Here is a 13,124-nt window from a genome sequence, read left to right as displayed (position 1 = left end):
GAATTTTGGAGACCAAAGTCAGAGTGTAGTTAGCTGGAGCTACAACCTTGTCCTGCAGCTGGAATCTCTAATCCTTGGGACCTCACACCTTGAGAAAATAATCGTACTGGAGAAAGCAGAGAGGAGCTTGCAAAAGAACCTTAATAGCACTTCTGAAGTGCATGCTTTAATTTTTGTTATTTTTGGTTACAGAATCTCAATGATAGCAGTGAAGTTTCCACTTTCTTTCTTGAGTTTGGGAATAGATGCGTTTCAGACATCTTGAAATCTGAAATACATTTTCCCTATACTGCTTGTTTTATATAGAGAGATTCCACTGTGATGTGGCCAAAAAATTTTAGAACTGAGAAAGACCATCATATTCTCACATATAGATGAAGAAATTGTGGCCCAGAGAGTTTAAGTGATTTGAAAAGCAATACACAGCCTGTCTTTTGATTCTCAGTCATATGTATTTTTTCTACTCTATTTTACTGCCTGTTTTAGCTACAAGAACAAATTGTACCAGGATCCCAACCATTATTTCTACATTGATGCAATGAAATGCTTTTAAATTCCACATATTCTGACTTAATAATAAACATTTGGAATCCAACTTGTTGGTACATTAGGGAACAGCCATAATTATCCCTTCCCACTTTTTGGACAGTTAATACTATACCTAAAGAATCGCTGAAAACATGTTTAAAATGATTGAGGTCTCTTCAGTATTCCTTTTTAGTCAGTTCACCCAAACTTATCCCCCTTTATTTGCTAGAAGTGATAATAATGTTCTTGCATCTTTCTGTTCTCTGTCCCCTTTGTAGCTTGCCCTATCCTCCTGCCATTATCTGGTGAACCCCAGAATGGGATAAGAAATGTTACATGGCAACTCTCAGTCAAGTAAGATTCGCTCGCAAATAGGGAAGCCCCAACATTTTTTATTTTATTTATTTATTTTAGCATATTATGGGGGTACAAATGTTAAGGTTACATGTATTGCCCATGCCCCCCCACTCGCCCAACACCCGATAAATGTTAGGGAAGCCCCAAAATTTAACAACTCTCTCCCTAAATCACTGAGGATATCATCTTTGGTCATTTATTTGTATGCCTAGAGTCAGTGAATTAATTTTCTTGTGAAAGGGAAAGCAAGGCACCATGAGGGTACTGAGGACCTGAAGTAGAAGGTGGCAATGAGAACCAGGGTGAAGAAGGGGGAAGGGTATAAGAAAGAGAGAAGGCAATGAAATGAATTTACCGACTGTGGATAAAAAACATAAAAATATTTTACTGAAATTTTGTGATAAAAATCATCAACTTTAAGACAGACAAAAATATAAAAAATGATTGGCAATAATAGTTGAAGTAAATTGCATAATAAAAATCTCAAAATTATCCAATGAGATGATAGAAGCTCTTAAGAAAAAAAATAGAGAATATTTAAAGTGCAAACCAAGCAAGCTCGTAAGACCAGAAGTTAAGGAGTTATTACCCTATTCATAAGAATAAAAGCTCAATGAGAAAACATAAAATTATCAGTTAATGACATTGAGGGCCCTGTGTGCTACGTAGTGTAGCAAGTAGGTATGAAAGCAGAAAAGGATACAAAATAGAAGGCAAAATAAATGAAAATTCATGCCCTCCAATAGCTTACAATATAGTTGGTGATATGATATATATGCATGAAAAAGCCTTAAGATGCTATAAATAATTTTAAATAAATATAATCCAAACAAATCACAAAAGCAATGAGAAAAAATGGTAAAATTTATGAAAAAGGGATGAAATTATATAAAAAGTGAATACAATTTACTCAATATTACAGAAAAATTTGAGAAATTCTCGTTAATATATCATCCTTATATAACTCCTAGCAGTTATTAATCTCTTTTCGATCCCCAATAACCATATTTTCCCCAAAACTACAATGTACTATTAAAAGAATGCCTAGGTAGAAGTCAGAATCTCCAGTTTCCTTTTTTCTACTAACTATATAGTACTCTAGAATAACTATATTTTCTTCTGAGTTTCATAAAAACAATTATCATCATGAACTTAAATAAAAATTTAGTTTCTCGGAAAAAAACGATAAGAAAGAAATCAAAACAGGTTATACTGAAAAAACTTTCATGCATTGTATTATAAAAATTTAACATACCACACACTAAGGTCATAATCAATTTTTATATTAAAGAGAAAAGGCTCCACAAATACTACTAAACAATATAAGCAGGCAGAAAACAGGCCTAAAAACTTGCAGTCAAGAAATACACTCTGATATGCATGCATGGGTAGGGCTGCATGCACACAGGTAGATTTTGAACTTTTACTAAGTTAAAAGCTCAGCAGTAACACAGTTAACAAGAAAAATGTTGAATCTGTGTATTAAACATAAAACAAATTTTCACAAACTGACTGTTAAATATAAATTTTAAGACTCTCAGAAAAAATTTCAAAAATAGCCCTCCTATACTGTATCAGTGGTGAAATAATCCTATCTTCTACATTGAAGAGACCTTGTGGCTTTCTTTATAACAAAAAAGCTGCCTGGGTAATATATGTACCTAGAATAATAAAATATTTTCAGATGAGAAATTGGAAAGGAATTATTTTCTGGGAGAAATTGCCTTAAGAAAAGTCTAGGACTATTTTAAACAATTCTAAAATTTCTGAAGATTCTGAATTTCAAATTGTAACTGCATCAATAATACACATAAGATAACAAAAAAATTTTCAACTTAAAATAATTTACTTACAGATCTATAAATACTACTATCATAAAATACTTTTCAAAATAAGACTGAAAAACTACACAGAACCTCTTTGTATTGATAGTAAGATTTTACTGCTACTAATAAGTGGGGAAATTCTACACAAATTCAACCAAAAAACTTAGAGGTGGGTTTCACGGTCACAGCATGGAGGCCAGGCCCACGCTCACCTTGGACGTCTTCCTCTCCACCATCACCATCTTCTTCCTCATTGTAAGCCAGCTCAGCCTGCTTGTCTGCCTCATACTCACCTACGTTACCATCATCCCCATTATAATCCGCCAGTTTAGAGCCATGCTGCGGATCAACAGGGGATTCATTCTCATCAAAGAATCGGCCTGTGAAGTAGGTAGAGGATTAATTCAAGAGTAAAGAGAGAAGAAAAGAAGGGACCTACACTGAAGGCAGACCAGAAAGTAGACAAGTGAAACCTGGCAACTTTCAGGGTAACTGGTTGTACAAAGGATACATTTTGTGAAGGTTATCTAAGACAAAAGTACATAAGAGTGAAGACTCTGAAAAATACATAACATTTATTTAAGAATGTCTCTTTTGTGTTAATTTTAGGATATGCTTCTTAAGATTTGAATGTTTTCTTAAAGAAATGGACACCATTTTCAGGATTGTTTTCCTAATAACCAACGATTTCTCTAATATAAGTATGTCCAATTTAACCCATTAGGAGAAGAATAAATCATTTTATAACTAGACAAAACACACATTTGAAATCTGCAGTTTCAAATATGTACTTTGTCTATTAATAAACTGTTACTAGATTTTCAAATTTTAAATAAGTATTATCTAGTAATAAAATGATTTATTCTCCTAAAGTGTTAGACAAATGAATAGTTTTGAATAATTTTTCCATGAATAGTTTTGAAAATTTAAAAAAAAAATAAATGAATACTATGCAAGCTAATTTCTTTTTGAATACTAACACACCTGATGGTTATCTCAAATTCCTTCAGTAATACTGATTAACTATAGCCATGGATTTCCAAGAAGGGATGGCAAAGAGAGCAAGCTATTCTTAATAGAATCCCTAGCAGTTTTGAAAAAAACATTCTGAGTAATTCTGGTTTATTTCTTCCCATTTCCTAAGCCAGATTTTTTTAAAAAGTCAATAGAAGTATAAGAAAAATAAACTGCATGAGGCTGTTATATTGTACACATTCATAACCATTAGAAATCAAGAAGAGCAATGGACATAGCAGCTAACATGGAAAGCTATTCAACGATTAGACATTGAAAATAAAAATGTAGGTACATTGAGATCTGACTCATAAATGCAAGTAAAATTCTACCTTCAACATTACATTTAACATGAGAGTAAATTTTATTTTAGTCCCTAAAATATGAATAAAAGTAATTTGCTGGTGATGTAAGAATTTAAGACTTAGAAATGTAACAGCTTTCTGTGATAGGTCTAAATTTTTGGAACATAGTTCAAAAACTTGCAATGAGACACTTAAGAAAAAATTAATGGCTTCCTTTGCTTGGAAAGAAAAGTTAAGTTACAAGTGGAAAGAATTATGGAGGTACTGGTCAATTTTGTAGATGGCTTACCACATCATCAAGCCAATATATTTCTTTTCTTTTTCATAAAAAAAAAAGGGTCTTGCTACATTGCCCAGAATGGAGTGCAGTGGCTATTTACAGGCACAATCCCACTACTGACTGGCAGGGGAATTTTGACCTGCTGTTTCTGATCTGGGTGGGTTCACCCTTATTAGGTAACCTGGTGGTTCCCTGTTCCCAGGAGGTCACCATATTGATGCCGAACTTAGTATGGACACCCAATCAGCATGCACTACAGCCCAGAACTTCTGGGCTCGAGTGATCCTCCTGCCTCAGCTTCCTGAGTAGTTGGGACTACAGGTGGGTGCCACCACACTCAACTAAGCCAATGTATTTCTAATTGCTGAGGAAAGAGTCATTTAGGAAAATAAAGAACAAATTACACTTATATAGGTGGGTAGGATGTGGGGACAATATAGGAGACTAAAGTAATTGGGACCAATATAAAGAGCATGAATTCATCTTAAAACTATTCTAGAATAAGGTTAGAGTATGTACAATAAATAAGTGGAAATATTGATCAAATAGAGTTAGAGAAAAGAAATGAATATACAAGAGTTACAAAGGAAGACAGAAACAAGGGAAGAATTGGTAGGCTGTTTGTGAAACAAATATCCTGTCTCCTAATTATAATAATATAAAAAAATTTTGGTGGCTTTCATTATCTTTTTCTAATGACAAAATAAATGATGTCAATGTAAGCAGGAAAAGGGGAGATTTATAGGCATCTCTATTTTCTTCTCCTTAACATGCAATATTTGCTTATGGACAAAACAACTGGTCTAGATAAATCATCTTTATACAATGTGAAACTGCTGTTTTAAACATATAAATACTTAAATATGGTAGTTACTAATGAATTTTTTAAAGTACACTATTTCTCCCAAGAAAACTTTTTTGTTTTTTATCCATTTTGAAATACAGAACACTAGAACTATTAGCCTAAGAGAAGTTATTACAAAATATACATAGTTAATTTACTAATATTGTCAGACATGGATTAAAGAAATGGCCCACTTATATTTTTTATAAAATGCCAACAATTTGAAATTTCTTTTTTTTTTAGGTGTTTGACTGATTATCTGACTAGCCTGAATTCAGTAGTATAACTTTTTTTTTCTTTTTGGAGACAAGGTCTTCCTCTGTTGCCTGGGTTAGAGGGCAGTGGTGCCATCATAGCTCACTGCAACCTCAAACTCCTGGACTCAAGCAATACTCCCACCTCAGCCTCCCAAGAAGCTGGGATTATAGGCCACCACACCCAGATAATTTTTCTATATTTTGTTGAGATAGGGTCTTGCTATGTTGCTCAGGCTGGTCTGGAACTCCTCCTGGCCTTTGGTAATCCTCCTACCTCAGCCTCCAAAAGTGCCAGGATTATAAGCATGAGCCACCACTACACCCAGTCAGTCATGTAATTTTAATACTATAAATACAGTGATACTTAAAGATAATAAAAATATAAATAACAAAAATGGATGACCACACAGCTACCTCTTGTTAAATAGTAATCTGTGCTATTATGTATACAGAATTGTTGTGTTTGGAGAAAGTGATAACTTAATATTGGAGTTCCAACATTCTCATAGACAAGAGGAAAAAACAGAGCCAGCTACACAAAGTTCCCAGTCAAGTTGGGGAGATCAGACAGTCTTTATATTAAACAATGAATGAATATGATGGTATAGATAAAAATGAGTAATGCTGATCAATATATACTGTAAATTATCCAATTGTCAAGCAACATTCCAATATGAGTTAGAAGGGAGGGTTTCAGAAAGACAGAAGGCAAACATATTAGACTATGACAGAGGGAAAGAAAGAAGCATTCAAAGAACAGGTAAGAACATAGATGGGGTATTTAGGAGATAGTAAAGAGGTCTGACTACATTTACATAAAAAAGTAGAAAGGGGAATTTTAGATAAGCAAATTAAGGATAATAATGAGATTTTTTTTTTTTTTTTTTTTTTTGAGACAGAGTCTCACTTTGTTGCCAAGGCTAGAAAGTGCCATGGTGTCAGCCTAGCTGACAGCAACCTCAAACTCCTGGGCTCAAGCAATCCTGCTGCCTCAGCCTCCCAAGTAGTTGGGACTACAGGCATGCACCACCATGCCCAGCTAATTTTTTTTTTTTGCATATATATTTTTAGTTGGTCAATTAATTTCATTCTATTTTTTTTTTAGTAGAGATGGGGTCTCGCTCAGGCTGGTTTCGAACTCCTGACCTCGAGCAATCCACCCACCTCAGCCTCCCAGAGTGCTAGTATTACAGGCGTGAGCCACCACGCCCGGCCAATAATGGGATATTTTTAAAGTTAGAGATTTCCCTCCACTTTATAAGGTCATTGAATTAAATGACAAAGTATATGAAAGTATCTACAATGTTCTTTCATACATCTATTGAACAAAGATTCATTGATGTGATAGGTATTATGCTAGGCAATGTGGTACAAAAATAAACTTACTATCTCCATCTCCTATAACTCAGTGTAGTAAGAGAAAAAGACAAGTAAAAACATAATTAGGGAATGATGCTATGTGGGCCATAGCACAGTGATCTAGCAAGTAACATCTGAACATGGAGACAGTTGCTTTGGTTGGTTTCCATTTGATAAAGTGAGTTTGAACTTTATGTTGGAGGCAATAAGCAGTTGTCATGATCGCTTTTAAGCTCCCTGTGAATAGTAATCTAATCTGCTTTATGCCCTGTAGTATCTCTAGAATCTATTCAGGTAAGAAGCTATAAGGACTTAGACTAGGAAGATAGGGAAAATGTCAAAAACAGGTGAATCAAATACATTTGAAAATGACAAAATGAATATATAGCATATTGGAGCATAAAGAGTCAAAGAATGATTCCATATTCTTAACCTGGAAACTAAAAATGGTACCTATTCTCAAAATGGTACAATTTTGAAGGTATGAGAAAGCAAATGTTGCTTTGGAGAAACTGAGCTTGGGTCCACAGTAAGATACCCAAATGAGAATGTTTTAGAGACAAATGGATATATGAATCAGGACTCTAGGAGCAAAGTGAAGGATAGACATATAGATTTAAGACTCATAAATTTCAAGATGATGGGTTAAATTATGAGAAGATAATTTATCTTAGGAAATAAATATTTAAAGAAAACAGCTATAAGTCAAAGGAGTAGTCTTAGGGAATGACTATATTTAAGAAGGGAAAAAGGAATAAGGGCAAAGTTGTCACATGATGGTATAAATCTATGATGTGTTATGACAGGAATTAAGTACTAGACTTCATCTCTGAAGCATTTCACCTTTTTGACAACTTTAATTCAGTCTTGTCCCTCAGTAACCACAATGTTAAAGCTGTGCCCAGCTAGGGGAGTTACATGATAATTATATTTAATTTGGATCTACAGAATTTCTTTATTTTGTAGCAAAATTCAACTGTGCACTTGAATATTATTTTCACCCTGAAGCTTGTCTGAAAATGATTAACTTAGAATCTATTAGCAACAAGATAGCTTCATCCCAACCGTTTAAACATGAGAACACAAAGAAACACCACACCCACTAGCTATTGAAAGTCTTTGACAGTATCAAGTTTGGAAAACAAACTGTAAGAGATTGGTTTTGATATTTAAATTCCTTTCCAAATTCCTTTCCTGAGCCAAATGAGCGTAAGAAGTCTACTAAATACATAATAAGCATGTATGAAGTAATTTTTTATACATCTTCCTTCCTTCAATTCATACACCCTATGGTCTAAGTTCATATTCTCCACATCACCTAAAGTATCAAGTTTTAATATACTTTTAGTTCACTTTAAACAATACAATAGAACTTCGTATAGAATGCTAGACATTCTAAAAAAATTTCAAATATCAGATTAAAACCTTTAAAAAAAACAGTAGAAAATAAAAAGATAATAACAAAAACATCTCTCAATCACAAAAGGGCATTTCAATCAAGTAAAACTAGGCTGTATATTTTAATTCTGTACTATAAATCAAATGAAACACGAAGATCAATCACTTTTTTGCTTCAATTAGCTCAAGGTTCATTTATGGGTTTTAATTTTTTCAACTATTTTATTTAAAAAAGGTTTATATTTTTGTCATTGTTTCAATACATTACTACTATTGTAAGCAAAATGAAAGAATTTGAGTTGGTTACAATAAACCTAGAAAGAAAGAAAAGTTTAAAGGAGGCAACCTCTTTTTCCAGCCTTCATGTATTGGCTGCATACAATTTCATTTACTCATTTGGTAGTTAACACATTCAACTAACTCTTGCATTATTCAATTTAATACCTAGAGTTTTGACTATTTCAAGTATCCCTGAGGGTAAATGACACATGATAGATAACTTATAATCTGTTGAGACATGAACCAGAGTTGTGAATGCTGGGAGAGTAAGGTATGCAAATTGTGACAAAAATGTTACTGCAAGCTTTCCTCACAAAACAATATATAGGAAAACACTGACTGCTTTTGAATTGTTTGATTTCATTATCAGGAACCTATTGAGGCAAAAAGGCCATAATTATTTTGTACCTCAATGTATAGGCCCTGCATGTGGTAGGCACAGGAAGGAATCTATTGATCAACTGGATTTATGGAAGGTAAAAAATCAAGGAAATGAAAGAAGCATGGTAGCTAGAATCTATGGCTAAAAGCATCTGAACGACCTTACCATCTCCCAGTTTTCAAGGCAAAGAGGTTCAATTGCTCTTTCCCATTCTTTACATAATCCACAGGCTGCCCTGCTATTTTTTCCTTAAGACTGATTCTTATGGTCCCATAAGATTACAACACTGTATCTTTTTTTACTGTACCTTTCCTATGTTTAGACCCACAAATACTTAACTATTGTGTTACAATAGCCTACAGTATTCAATACAGTAACATGCTGTACGGGTTTGTAGCCTAGGAGCAATAGGCTACAGCATATAGCCTAGGCCTGTAGTAGGCTATACCATCTAGGTTTGCATAAGTGCATTCTAGAATGTTCACACAATGACAAAATCACCTAAAGATGCATTTCTCAGTATGTATCCCCCATCCATAACCAACACATGACTATATATAGCATCGAGGCAAAAAAGAGTTGGTTAATTCAGCATGCCTGGGTTGCTCAAGCTCTGTATATTCCAAAGAAAAGTTTGTCTTCAGGATTGGCCCTTGGCTGGATCCTGGAAGATAACCTCTGAGCCACCGGAATATTCTCCTTGGTAAGTGTTTTTGTATGCCTGAAGTCTTAGGCCATGATGTACCAGAGTGATTGGATTAATTTATCCTAACAAAGTGATTTATTGTAGATACAGTTGTCCCTTGGTATCTGCTGGGGACTGGTTGCAGGACCCCCTGTGGATACCAAAATGAAGATTTGTAGTTTTCCATTTGGTTATCCAGTTGACCCAATACTATTTATTGAAAAGACTATCCTTTCTCCCACTACTCAAGTCCCTTATGTTATATAAAATAGTGTAGTATTTGCACATAACCTACAGACACCCTCCTGTATATTTCAAGTCATCTCTAGATTACCTATAACATTTAACACAATGTAAATGCTATGAAAATAGTTGTTATACTGTTTTGTTTTGGGAATGACAAAGAAAAAAGTCTATACATGTTTAGTACAGGTACAACCATCATAGGCCTAACTACATTTTCAATCTGTGGTTGGTTGATACCACAGATGTGGAACCTGCAAATACTCAGGGCCAAATGTACTTGCTTTTTTGCTACAGACTAAGCCAGGAGGGGGGGCCAGGGGGGAAGGGATGCTGAAGTCTGAGTAACTGAGCTCAGTCATTCAGGTGCTAGTTGCTTTCATGACTGACTCTCCCCAATGAAAACACTGGACACCAAGAATAAAGTGAGCTTCCCTGTTTGGTACTTCACATATGATGCCACAAATCATTGGTGGGAGAATTAAGCACATCACCATGGTACTCCATTAGGATGGTGCACCTAGAAGCATGTTCCTAGACCTCATCCCATGTGCCCTTTCCCTTTGCTGATTTTTTTTTTTTAAATAAGACAAATTTATTTTCTCACAGTTCTGAAGGTCAGAAGTCCAGCTAGGCTCAGCTGGTTTCTCAGCTAGGGGCATGCCGAAATCAAGGTGTTGATTAGCCAAAGCTCACAACTACAGGCTCTGGGAGAGAGTCTGCTTTCAAGCTCATTCAGGTTGTGGGCAGTTCAATTCTTTGTGATTGTTAGACTAAGGTCCTGTTTCCTTACTGGCTTTTGGCCAGGAGTCAATTCCAGCTTTTAGTTTCTTCCTACATTCCTTGGTTTGTGGTCTCCTTCAGCTTCAAAGCTGGAAATGGCCAGTCAGGACCTTTATCATATCTTTCAGATCCCTCTGACTTTCCCTTCTGCCTCATCTCTTCTCATGGTACACGTATCTGACTCCAGCCCCAGAGTTTTCTTCTGTTAAGGGCTCATGCAACTTTAGATTTAAACTCACCTGGATAATCCAAGATGATTTCCTTAATTTAATGTCTGTGACCTTAATTACACCTTCAAAGACCCTTTGCCATCTATGGTAACATATTCACAGGTTACAGAGATTAGGATATGGACATCTTTGGGGGACTATCTGCCTATCTATTATAAATAAGCAGTATATAACTTATAAGTAAATAAGTAAATAACTCATTGTTTTCTTACTGGAAGCTTGAACAAGTTTCTCTTTATCCTGGGCATCTCTCCCTTTGCTGATTTTAATCTGTTTCCTGTCTCTGTACTAAACTATAAACTCAAGTGTAACAACTCCTCTGAATCCTTGTAGTAAATCATCATGCCTTAGGTTGGTCTTGGGACTTCTAACACAGTATCATAATTCATCTATTCTGCAATTTGTTTTATTCTCTCCCCACTGCTTTTCAGATTTAACCATGTTGATAAATGTGGTTTTGTTCATTTCTTTTAACCCCTACATATGATTCCACTGTATGCATAGTATATATACCATGATTTATCTACTGTCAGATGAGGGTGTTTATAGATACATTTTTTTTTTTTTTTTTGAGACAGAGTCTCGCTTTGTTGCCCAGGCTAGAGTGAGTGCCATGGCGTCAGCCTAGCTCACAGCAACTTCAAACTCCTGGGCTCAAGCGATCCTGCTGCCTCAGCCTCCCAAGTAGCTGGGAGGACAGGCATGCACCACCATGCCCGGCTAATTTTTTCTATATATTAGTTGGCCAATTAATTTCTTTCTATTTATAGTAGAGACGGGGTCTCGCTCTTGCTCAGGCTGGTTTCAAACTCCTGACCTGGAGCAATCCGCCCGCCTCAGCCTCCCAGAGTGCTAGGATTATAGGCGTGAGCCACCACGCCCGGCCTATAGATACATATTAAGTGCTAAGTTGTAGGGTGTGTGTATTTTCTCACTCTTTTTGATCTTAATTTTAATAAAGTCCAATTTATCATTTATCATATCCTTTAAAGTTAGCTTTTCTTGGTATTGTTATCATATCCTTTTTTTTTTTTTTTTTTTAAGATGGTGTCTCACTCTGTTGCCCTGGCTAGAGTACCATGGCGTCAGCCTAGCTCACAGCAACCTCAAAACTCCTGGGCTTAAGTGATCCTTCTGCCTCAGCCTCCTGAGTAGCTGGGACTACAGCCATGCACCACCATGCCCAGCTAATTTTTTAGTTGGCCAATTAATTTCTTTCTATTTATAGTAGAGACAGGGGGTCTCGCTCTTGCTCAGGCTGGTTTCGAACTCCTGACCTTGAGCAATCCACCCACCTCAGCCTCCCAGAGTGCTAGGATTAGAGGCGTGAGTGTCATATCCTTTAAAGTTAGCTTTTCTTGGTATCTAATTTAAGAAATCTTTGTCTATCCCACATCATCAAGATATTCTGTGTTTTCTTCTAGAAGTTTTATTAATTTCAAAACTTAAATCTATAATGCATCTTGAACTAAATTTTCTGTATTGTGTGAGGTAGGGGGCTCAAGATTACTAGTTTCCACTGGTTATCCAGTTGACCCAGTACTATTTATTAAAAAGACTATCCTTTCCCTCATTGCTTTGCAGTATCAACTTGATTCATAGGTGAATCAGGTGACCATATATGTATGGTCAGTTTCTGGATTCTGTATTTTGTTCCACTGGTCCACTTGGCTATTCTTGTGCCAATACCACACTGTTTTACTCTATCAATAACAGCATTTTAATAAATATTGATATCTGATAGTAGAAGTCTTAAGTTTTCTTTTTCTTATACATTGTCTTGGCTATTCTTACTCCTTTGCATTTGTCATATAAATTTTAGAGTCAGTTTATTTGCACCAAAACAAACAAAACCCTTCTGGGATTATGATTGAGATTGCACTGAAATTCTAGATTAATCTGTGAAGAACTGACATCTTTAAAACATTGAACATTCTAATCCATGAACACGGATTTATTCATATATTATCTAATTTTTGTCAATATTTTGTAGTTTAAAGAAGTTCTTGTAAATCTTTTGTTAGACTTTTTCAAGGTATCTCATGTCTTTTTGTACTATTAAAAAATTTCTTTAAAATTTTACTGTTTATTGCTGCCATATAGAAATATTATTTTTATATTAATCTTATATCTAATAATTTTGCTAAATATATTTATTAATAGTTTGTAGATTGTTTTGAATTTTCTACATACAAAATCAAATTGTCTACAAATAATATCACCTTTTCAGTGTTATTTCTTCCTTTCTAATCTCTGTACTCTTTATTTTCTTCTGCTTAATTTCACTAATTACGACCTACAGTGGAAAGCCAAATAGAGGTGATGATAGTGGGTATCCTTGTCTTCCTCTAGAA

General features: G+C 35.0%; 1 protein-coding gene across 3 annotated transcripts in view; it reads right to left on the bottom strand.

Moving 5' to 3' along the window:
• Positions 1-13,124, bottom strand: part of GOLM2 (golgi membrane protein 2) — a 124,942-nt gene that overhangs the window by 5,862 nt on the left and 105,956 nt on the right. For 2 of the 3 annotated variants that reach the window (XM_012766681.2, XM_012766680.2), the window contains one exon: positions 2,924-3,091. The exons of the other annotated variant lie outside the window; for it this stretch is intronic. In XM_012766681.2, coding sequence (XP_012622135.1) covers positions 2,924-3,091 — 168 coding nt within the window. The remainder of the gene's footprint in view (positions 1-2,923; positions 3,092-13,124) is intronic. 3 annotated transcript variants of the gene reach the window in all.

Source organism: Microcebus murinus, chromosome 6, assembly GCF_040939455.1.
Source record: "Microcebus murinus isolate Inina chromosome 6, M.murinus_Inina_mat1.0, whole genome shotgun sequence".
In the NCBI taxonomy this organism is placed as follows: Eukaryota; Metazoa; Chordata; class Mammalia; order Primates; family Cheirogaleidae; genus Microcebus; species Microcebus murinus.
This window is presented reverse-complemented; position numbering and strand designations above follow the sequence as displayed.